Here is a 10,807-nt window from a genome sequence, read left to right as displayed (position 1 = left end):
TTTTTTTTTTTTTTTTTTGTGAGTTAGAATTATGCTCTACATCCTTCTCCAGCTCTGTCCAGAACCCTCTGTTGTGATCCTGGTCAGAGCAGTATAACTTCTATTTCTTTGCTGAGATTTTTAATTTTTCTTTTTCTTAAAGGGAATTTGTAATTGCTTGTTGAAGTGTTTTTATGAAGGCTGTTTTAAAATCTTTGTCAGTTAATTCCAACATCTGATTTACCTTGATATTGACATCAGAGGCTTCTTGGGCTGGGCACTTGTGATGAGAACCCCCTGGCCAGTTTCTCCAAAACCCATTCTTGTTATGGGTGGAGAGTTTCAGGATCATGGAGAAGAGACATCCCAGGGTGGGCCACTTGTTTTGGTACCAATGTATACCTCAAGTTATCTTATTTCTGAGATAGACATGATAACATACATATTACAATGGTTTATGAAGAGTAAACAAGAATATAAGTCCATTAGGGCAGGGATTTTTGATTGAGTCAACAATTTAATCACAATATCCAGAATAGCATCCTGTCCCATAGCAGTTGCACACGGTTGATTCTCAATAGTCTAGCCAGTTCTCATCCTTCCTTTCTCTAGCAAGTGAACATATGAGGAGTCAGGCTCCTGTCTTCTGATTCCAGTGCTCTTGATATTATCTAAACTTCCTCCTATAAGAGTAGTATCTAATGTTCCTTGAGAACTTACTATATGCCAGACATGATGATACGGGGTGTGTGTGTATTTGTTTTCAATTTATGTTAATTTTTTTCATGTAATTTAAAATTTTAGTTGTTGTTTTATTTTAAAATTAATCTATTTTATAATTATGTAAAATACTTTCATTCTTCCAAAGCCAAACCTATAAAACAAAGTTTATTTTAACAAGTCTTACTTCTATCATATCCCTTCCTAACTTTTCTTTCCTTTCCCTTGTAGGTAACACTTTTCTCCTCCATTTTTTTTTAAGTTTTATGATTTGTTCTTCTACAGCTTGTTTTTGTAATATAAACAAAAGTTTGTGTGTGTGTGTGTGTATCTGAACCAAGCCTACTTTATCTTTTTTTTTTTTTTTTACTTTACAATATATCCTGGAGATTATTCCTTTATAGTATGCAGAGATAGTCCTCATTCCTTTTAACATTTAAAAAAATTCCCCATTGTGTATTTTCCACAGATTTTTTCAGCCAGTCTCCTCCTGATTGCCATTTAGGTTACTTCCAGTCTTTTGCTATTAAAAATAGTGATGAAATGAGTAGTGTCTTGTGTGTACTTTTTTGTATTTTTGACATTTTCTATGTAGGATAGATTCCTAAAAGTGAGATGGCTGGGTCCAAGAGTGAATTCTTATGTAATTTTTTAGATGTTGCTAAATCTCCCTCCATAAGGGTTATGCCATTTTGCATTGCCACCAGCAGTGTATAAGCATAACTGTTTTCCCACAGCCTGTTGTCAGACATTTGAATTTTCACCAAACTAATAATAGATAAAAATGGTAATTCAGTATAGTCTTATGTTTCATTTTCTGTATTATGAGTGATGTGCATATTTTCATCTGGTTAAGAACCGTTTATGCTTTTGTTTCTGTGAAGTTTATATTTAGTTTTCTGTAGGATTTTTTTTTCTTTAATTTTAAAAGTTCTTCTATATATTAGGAACATTGACCTTTTTTCTGAGTTATACATTGTATATATTTTCCAGTTTGTCGTTTTTCTTATGTATCTTTTACCCCTCAAAACTTTTTAAAAATTTTATCTATTAAATTTATCTAGATTTTCCTTATTGCTTCTGGATTTTGAGTTGTAGTTAAGAAAAATTTCCCACTCCCAGCTGAAAGAGGAACACACCCATATTTTCTTTCAATACTTGTAGGCTTTGTTTTTTATATTTAAACTTCTGAGCCACTTGAAATTTATTCTGATATTTTGTGTAAGGGATGATTCGCAATTTTTTCATTTTCTAAATGGCAGTCCAGTTATCCAACACCATCTACTAAAAAGCCCATCTTTTCCCCACTGATTTGAGATGCTCCCTTTGTTATTACTGAATTACTATAAGTAATTGGTGTTTCTAGATTTTCTGTTTTGTTCATTTTGTCAGCTTACTTAATCTTAACAACTCTGTGAGTTAGGTAGCATTATATCCAACTTGACTGACAATAAAATTCAAGCTTTATGACTTGCCTGAAGACACTTGACTGTCAGTGATAAAGGTAGAAGTTAAAACTAATTCTCTCTAGCCCTTAAAAGAGCTTCTTATGGATACACTGTATTGCCTATTACTTTGATCCTCAGTTCACCCTGTAAGGCAGATACGGCAGCCATCAAGATTTCATTGCTGCACATGAGGCAGCAAAGGCTCCAAGAAGCCAGCTTCCCCCCCATATATCCAGAATAGAATGGACAAAAACCATGTAAGACAGCCACCACCCGCGAGGCCTGTGCTATCCCAGGTATCCATCTGAGTGTTGGGTTTTGGTGGATGAAATAATTGCAAGCAAGGCTGTGAGGAATTGACCACAGCCAAAACGGGATAGCAAAATGATAGGATGGCAGGTGTAATGTAGTAGCAATAGTGTCGAGCCTTGTCTAACTTCAGGAAGAAGGAGAATCAGCATCAGCATTAATCCAAAGCTGATTCCTATGAGATGGAGATCAGACACACCTTCACTCTCCAAACTTTTTACCAATTCTGACACAGCCGTTCTCCTCATGGCACTCTCTAATTCTCCACTGGGTTCAATAATTTGTGACAATGGCCACACAGGACTCACAGACCATAATCACAGTAATATGGTTTATTAGGGAAGTAACAGGGGATCAGTATTAACTTGGAAGTAGCAGGAACAGGATCAATGTCAGGAAGCATGCAGGCAAGATCTGGAAGTCAGTCTCAGAGTGACGAGCAAATCCCTCTCTTCCGTAGTGTAGGATAGCTCTCTCTCTGTCTCTCTCTTGGCCGGCTGTGTAGGCGTCCTCTCAGTCTCCTCAGGAAGAGCTTCCTTTCAGTCCCCTCAGGACAGACCTTCTCTCTATCCCCTTAGGTTGGACCTTCTCTTGGCCTCTGCCCTGCTCATGCAAGTGTTAAAACTCTTTTATCTCCACCAAAAATTGCCTGAGGCACCCCACTCCACCAGCAAGCCTTTCTGCCCAAAGGTGTTCAGCTCCCTTGCTCTGTGGGTCAGCAAGCCCACTGTAACCACCTCGCTTCGTGGGCCAGGAAGCCACCATGCTGTCTTGCACCAGTCTCCTGGTTCTGCTGCTGCTGTTGCATTACTAAAACTCTGTCTTCTGGGTCTAGAAGGTTCTCAGCAGAGGGACCCCAGGTCCAAAAGATGCACCCCACTCAAGGCTCTTCTTTTTTATTGTAGTGCGGTCCCCTCTCAAGCTCTGTGGGATGGCTGCTTATACAGTCATGTGTTTTGTAACGTCCACTATACATTCTGTGATATAGGACTTTATGTGATTTGTACATTGTGCAAACACCTTACTATATACAGGCAGTCCCTGGGTTATGCGCCCAGCCCTACTTGCTGTTCCTGCGGCTGCAGGCCAGGCTTGGGCTGCACCAGCAATTAGATCCAGACTTACAGAACGTCAGGGTGTAGAGAGGGAGGTGCACGAGGTCGTGGAGAAGTGAGTCTGGGGATTGGGAGGGGAATGGGTATGCAGGTGCTAGGAGAGTGGCTGGCAGTGGCGGCTCTGGCTGATGCTTCCTGATCATGTGCAGGCACCTCCACCGCCCGGACCCAGCACGCCACCAGTGCCCTGGGCCCCGCCTGCATGTCTGCCAGCACCTGCTGCAGGAGCAGAGGAGTGGCAGCAGGTACTGCTCTGTACCAGGAGTGAATGGTTGCATGGCTGCTGGGTGGGTGAATGAAGTCAGGAGGAGGGAACGTAGAAGAGGAGACAAAGGAGGAGGTGCTGCAGGAATTGGGATGCACCCAGGAGCCCAGCTGCTGGTTCACTGTAGGGGACTGAGATCTTTAAAACCATTAGGCGGAAATAATAAACAAAAGGAGAGCTACTTCCACTTAAAAAAAAAAAAAACAAAACGGGACCACTAACTTTGCCCTAAGGGACTTTATGCGATGTGTGACTATAGGCAAGTGGCTCAATCCTATTGGGTGGATTTCATGCACCATATTTGCATAATAACTGACCAATCCCCTCACTGGACTAAACTGGCCAATCCTTTCACAAGTGGCTCCACCTATTTGCATAATAACTGACATATTCTGCCAGCAGAAACTGACTTCTTCCCTGGGCAAAAGTAACAAGCTTCTCCAAAGGACTAGGGCAACTGTAACAACTCCTCAGCATCCAGAGAAATAATCTCCCAAATTTTCTTTTTCTCTCTTTTTCACAGAACCAAGGCAAAAGACCGCATAAAGAAACTCATTTCCCCATAGAAGGAGAGTTTATCAGCTGACTTTTGCAGTCTTTTTCCAACCTCTGGGAAAGTATAGCTTATCTAGTGTTTTATAGCTCAGGTAGTGCTAACTGTTGCAACATAAATATTGAAATTTTAGTGGTTTAAGAGATTAGAGTTTATCTCTGGCTCTAGTAAAATCCAGCAGGGACTCAGGCTTATGGAAGCTCTGTCATTTTTTAATATACTGATTTTGAAGTTACCCTTGGTGTCCACATACACCAGAAGATTTAAGAATAAAGGAAGTGAAGCATCATACAGGATGTTCTTTTGGGCCAGGCCTGGGGGTGGCATACAACATTTTCACCCATATTTCATTGGGTAGAAACTACGCAGATGGCCTCCCTTAACTGGAAATGTGCTGAGGAATGTTGGCAAGTGGTATTTCCAGGAGGAAAAGCTTGGTGAACAACCAGCCAGCTTCTGCCACTATTAGCAAATAGCTAATAGCCCTTGAAAACTATAGTTGTGTCCTTGAGAAGGAGCTATGACTGGTATCGGGCAGGAGCCTTGTCTCTATCGAGGTTAGACTGTCAAAGCTGGAAAAAGCTTAGAGATTATCTGTTCGAATCTCCTCAGGTTTACGGGGCTTTGACACCCAGAAAGGGAAAGAGGCTGACCAAATTCACTCTGAATCAATACTAGAGCTGAGACTAGAGCCAGCTTGATTGCTCATCTCTCCTCTACACCAGTGACTTTCAAACATTTTTGACCATGACCTAGAGTATAAAATGAGTTTCTCGTCACAACCCAGCGCATACTTGCATATATTTTATGTGTAAATCTTTTACAAAGGAATACTGAGATGGGTAGTGATTGCAGCTGTTTGTCAGATATTTCCAGCTCCCCACCTTCTAGGACCGTAGTAGGATTGCATTTTCTCACTCCCTTTAAAGTTACTAATGATTAGGTGAAATATGTGGCCAGTGACATGTGAGCAGAAGTGACCTGAGTCACTTTCGGGGGAAAACTGAAAGCCAGGGCACAGTTTACAACATTTTCTTTTCCCTGATGCTCCAATCACGCAGCACACATACGAAGCCACTGTAACCCTGGGTACCCTAGTGGAGGATAATGTAGAATAGAATCCCCAGGAGACCCCTTTGTAGGCAAACATTTTTCTTTTAAGACGCTGCTATTTGAGGGTTGCTTTTTACTATAACTTACCTTAACCTGTGCTGACTGATATAAATATGTAGCTTTACTGCATATTATGCACTTTGATATTTGATGTTATTATTTCATTTTGTTCTATTTCAGTTTTCAGTGCTGTTTGCAACCTATTAAATTGATTTCATGACCCAGTAATTGATTGCAACTTGCAGTTTAAAAACATTATTCTATACCATGTCTACGTGTGTCATAGCTGATTTTCTCTCCAAGCTCCTGCAGAGCAATGTTAATGACTCCTATCTCTCTGTAGGACTGTGGCTATGGAGAAGGTGGAGATGTATACTGGACAGCTTGTCCTCCCAGCAGGTACAAAAGCGGCTGGGGCCACCACAGAAGTCAGGCTTGCATCACCTGTGCTGTCATCAATCATGTGCTAAAGGCCAACTGCACAGCTGTCTCTAATGCCAACTGTAGGGACTGTCTGCCCAGTTGAGCCCGCTGGATTGGGCCAAGCTCTTCAGGGCCTTCTCTAGCCCTTGAAAGTCTCACTCATCCTTACCATTCAGAGCCTAGTTGAAGTATTTTAACTGTCAACATCATGTTGGGTTTAAGATCCCAGAATGAAGAAATGGTGTTTTCTCATAAAGTGCTTAACGTGATGTCAGCTACAGATGAGCACTTAACAGAAGCCTTTTTATCATGCTGGCAATCTTAGCCCAGGCCCAAGATTCAAGGTAAATCTCACTGTAGATGTCAAAGAAATTAAGAACCAGTTGGTGTCAAAGCAGTGCTCCCTCTTTTGTGGGATTAGTTCCCCTTTTGGCTATACAGTATGGTTAATGGGGGAAAAGGAGTGCCTGTGACTCTGAGTCAGAAGCAGAGAAAGAGTCAGAGAGCTCAAGGGAGGGTATGCTCTGGCATTTCAGGAGAGTAATTCTCCTAGAAGCTGTCTATGGAGTCCAAGCACACTGCTTGTTTGATCACCATGCCATTCTTTATTGCTCTGACCACAAGTCCTACAGTAAGACATGCGTTGGAGGCCTTCAGGACCAAGAGTGTATCCCATGTGCAAAGCAGACCCCACACCTCTGAAATTCAGTGTGCATATCCAGTTCTCCCTTTCCTTTCCTCCCCAACCTGGTGGATAGCAACAAGGTGGAATAGTAAAGACTTTTCCCTACAATCTTGTACCCCTGCCTGTGTTAGTGGCAAGGGAATCAGCTAGATTTGAACCTTGACTTCATAACATATGATTTATGAAATCTTGGGGAAATCATTTAAGCCCATGGAACCTCATCTTCCTCATCTGAAAAAAATCTCAGTCATGATAATCATTGTTCTTCATAACTTATGAGATGGTTTTTTAAGTCTGATGAGATAATGAATGTGAGAAAGCACTTAATAAATTATAATATGTTGTGAAATGTAAATTATTATTATTATTAGTAGTATATGAGGTTTATAGAAGTCCCTAGGATTTAGGACCAGTAGAAAGGCTGAATAAAGAACTAGAGCCTAGTCTGTGCCTTTATCATCATCCATTTATATGTTTGTCTGTCTACCATGTTTGTCTATATATCATCTATCTGCTTATTTATTTAAAATCATAGAATATTTCAAACACATAAAAATTTTAACATGGGAAAATATAAAAATAAAAATGCCTAGGTATCCAGCATCCAGAATTAACAAATCATCTAACAGTTTGCATATTTGCTTCAGATTTTTTAAAGAATAAAGATATCACACATATAAGCAAATTCCCTTTAGATCCTTCCCTGAGTCCCATTCTCCCTACCACCCCAGGGACAACACTATTCTGAAATTCTGTGTGTCCTGATGGTAGGGTATGCTACAGTAACAAATAAACCCTAAAATCTCAGTGACTTAATATAATAAAAGTATTTTGCACTATGCAAAGGCCTTCATCTATTTTGTGACTATTCCTTCTAGAACATGTGCATTCCAGGGGAAGAGATGGAGGAGGCATACTGGCTCTTAACTGTTTCAATCTAGAAGTGGCACACATTTCTTACACTCATAGTTCATTGGCCAGAAATACTCTCATGGCTTTATTGCAAAGGAAATGCAGGGGAGCATGTGGATAACTGGTGAGCACTAAATGTCTCTGCCATACTCTCCACCCATGTTTTATTAGTTTTATTCATTTGTGATATATGTGCATATTCATAGGTACTATATGATATTATTCTGTATTTTATAAAGTTCTACATAAATGATATCATACTATACATTCTTTTTATCCAAATTGCTCTTCCACTCTGCATTAATATTTAATGGATCAACATAAAGGTCATTTATTAAGTGCTGTAGAATCATATTAGATGTTAGGATTATACCATGATTTATTTATCCTGTGACCTACTGTTGTGGATTGAGTTGTGTCCCCCAAAAATGTGTATCAAATTGCCTGGGCCATGATTCCTTGTATTGGGTGATTATCCACCATTTTGTCATCTGATGTGATTTTCCTATGTGCTTTAAATCCTACCTCCATGATGGTGGGGCAGAATTGGGGGCAGCTATGTTAATGAGGCAGGACTCAATCTACAGGATTGAGTTGTCTTGAGTCAATTTCTTCTGAGATATAAAAGAGAGAGGCAATCAGAGAGACCAAGGGACCTTATACCACCAAGAAACAAGAGCCCAGAGAATAATGTGTCCTTTGGACCCAGGGTCCCTGTGCTGAGAAGCTCCTAGTCCAGGGGAAGATTGATGACAAGAACCTTGCCCCAGAGCCAACAGAGAGAAAAAGCCTTCGCCTGGAGCTGGCACCCTGAATTTGGATATCTAGCCTCCTAGACTGTGAGAGAATAAATTTCTGTTTGTTAAAGCTATCCACTTGTGATATTTCTGTTATAACAGCACTAGATAACTAGGACACCTACTGATGAACATTTTAGCTTGTTTCTTTTTCTATAACTAGAAATGTCATGGAAAGACCATATGTTTTTCATCTTCAACCTTACTAAATATTACAAAATTGCTCTCCAAAGTGGTGGTTCTAATTTATACCATATCAGCAATTGTGCAAGTTACCCTGCTTTGTTCTTTATACTTTTGCCTGCTCTACAAAGAAAAGAAGCGGCATAGCAGCCCTAATTGGCAAAGGTCCTATGGATAGGGCAATGGCTTGAGGAAGTGGTAGGGTGCCAGTGCCCAGTGACAAGGTTACTGTTGATTGACCATATAGACTGACAGTCCCCCTTCTCTTGTCGCACAGGTGCCTTCCAGTTGAGCTTAGTGAAAGCAGATGCACTTACAGTGCCCCCTGAAGAAGCTATGTTTGTTGCACTGGTGAGCAGACTGCTCGTGGTATTTACCTAGGTCTTCTTGGGGCTCTTCTTCCTCTACTACAAGCAGTTCTTTAGCAAACATTGCCAGCATGGTAAGGATGGCTGCTTCACATTTCACATGAATCAGGAGCAAGGCCTTAACTGGCAGAAGAAATGTTTTTGGGATTGAGGGTTAATGAGTTTTCCCTGCAGTGCTGGAAACCCCCAGGGATGGTCTTCTGTTGGACTGGGCAAACAATAGAAAGCATAAACCAAACTAAACCTATTGCTGTTGAGTCAATTCTGACTTATAGTGACCCTATAGGACAGAGTAGGACTGCCCCATAGGGTTTGCAAGGAGTGGCTGGTGGATTCAAACTGCTGACCTTTTGGTTAGCAGAGAAGCTCTTAACCACTGAACCACCAGGGCTCTATAGACAGCATGGGGCCTTAGAAATGACTGAGGCTAACTCGTAGTGTTTAGGGGACCTGATTCATTAAATTTCAGTGGTTCCTAAAGGAACATGATGTGGTGGGAAACCTCTTGGGAAAGGAATCTGAAGACCTGGGTTCTAAGTTTACCCCTAAATCTTTGTATGACCTCAGACAAGTCATCTAGTCTGTTTGAGTCTCTCTTTAAAATGAGAGCTGAGTATTGGTTTACTTGGTTTTTAAGTTCTTTTCCAGTTCTTCATTTCTACTAATAGGAAAAATTTTGGAGCTTTCCTGGAATGGAAGAAGACTTGGCTACAGCACAGACATGATTGTCAAAAAGTGAGTGAGTTCTAGGGCAACTATATCGGTATAATAATTTCCCACCATGAAAGTAACTGAAAGACCACTGTCCAGAGGGATTGGCAAACCTAGATTTTTTCCAGACAAAATCGATACCCAAAGAGGTCTGACCCAGCCTATAGGATATGGCTATGTGAAATTCAGATGGAAAGTAATATTTCAAGTCATGAGTAGCATTATGATCTGTTTTCGGCACAACTCTAGCCTTTAGCCAGGAATTTGGGACAGAAATTTCAACTCACTGAGGGCAAAGATGAGGGCAGTGCAATGAAGACCAGACAAGGCAAGGTGAGGAGCCAGAACTCCAGCCAAGAGTACCAAAGCTCAGTGCAGCTCCAATGTCAGCTAGAGCACTGAGAGCTACGCAGGGACACCAAAACAGGAACCTAGAGTAGTGAATGGAGTCAACTGATTAAGGGAAAGGATAAAGTTCACTAGATACAAGGGTACTCAGAACAACTCTTTAACCCACTGGATACTGGGCCAAAGCAGTACTATTATTTTCAGCCTTTTTCTGTTTGTGTGGGAAAATCTCTCTTATAGAGACCTTCCTTGGTTAACTTGGCTCCAGAGTCTGCCAGATGATCTTGAAAAAGCCCAGCAGATATATTTGGCTGTGTCTCAAACTTAAATGGAGATTAATCTAGCATTTCATGGGCTGCAGTGACACAAGGACAGAATTGTTGTCCCTTTATGACCCTCTTCAAATTCTGTTTCCCTCTCCTCTAGTGGCTTCTTGGACTTTGTGGCTTAAGGTGAACCATCCCTAGTCTCTGACTTTGGAGGCCAGTGTCTCAGATAAAAGCTGTTTCCCAGTCACTAGTCATGCGCATTAAGCGTGGGCAATGAGGCATTTGGGCCCTGGGGCCCAGAAAGATGAAGATGTGGGAACAATTGAGAGCTGTCTTCCTCCTCCTCCCTCAGGAGAGGAGATATGGGTAACCATTCTTTGCTCTCCCTCTATCTTCAAGATAATAATGTGGTATCCATCTTGTAGATACGAAAGGCAAGCACCTCCTTTAGGGTCTCATTAAGGGGAAAGAGGTTTGCATATTTCCTCATTTGGGGAAGGTGTTTATCAGAGGTCACTGACTGGGACTGCATAGGTGGGATTAATGTGTAAATTAGATTCATTGGATAGTGCAAAAGACAGAAGTAGGGACTATGAAAAACTGGAGAGT

The 10,807-nt window shown here is 41.1% G+C and overlaps 1 protein-coding gene across 1 annotated transcript in view; it reads left to right on the top strand.

Annotated features, from left to right (window-relative positions):
* Positions 1 to 10,807, top strand: part of EDA2R (ectodysplasin A2 receptor) — an 80,324-nt gene that overhangs the window by 67,599 nt on the left and 1,918 nt on the right. The window contains 5 exon segments of the mRNA XM_004380091.1: positions 5,846 to 6,023; positions 6,387 to 6,388; positions 6,550 to 6,618; positions 6,620 to 6,635; positions 8,780 to 8,944. Of these exon segments, the coding sequence (XP_004380148.1) occupies positions 5,846 to 6,023; positions 6,387 to 6,388; positions 6,550 to 6,618; positions 6,620 to 6,635; positions 8,780 to 8,944 (430 nt within the window).

Source organism: Trichechus manatus, unplaced genomic scaffold, assembly GCF_000243295.1.
Source record: "Trichechus manatus latirostris isolate Lorelei unplaced genomic scaffold, TriManLat1.0 scaffold00070, whole genome shotgun sequence".
Classification (NCBI taxonomy): Eukaryota; Metazoa; Chordata; class Mammalia; order Sirenia; family Trichechidae; genus Trichechus; species Trichechus manatus.
This window is presented reverse-complemented; position numbering and strand designations above follow the sequence as displayed.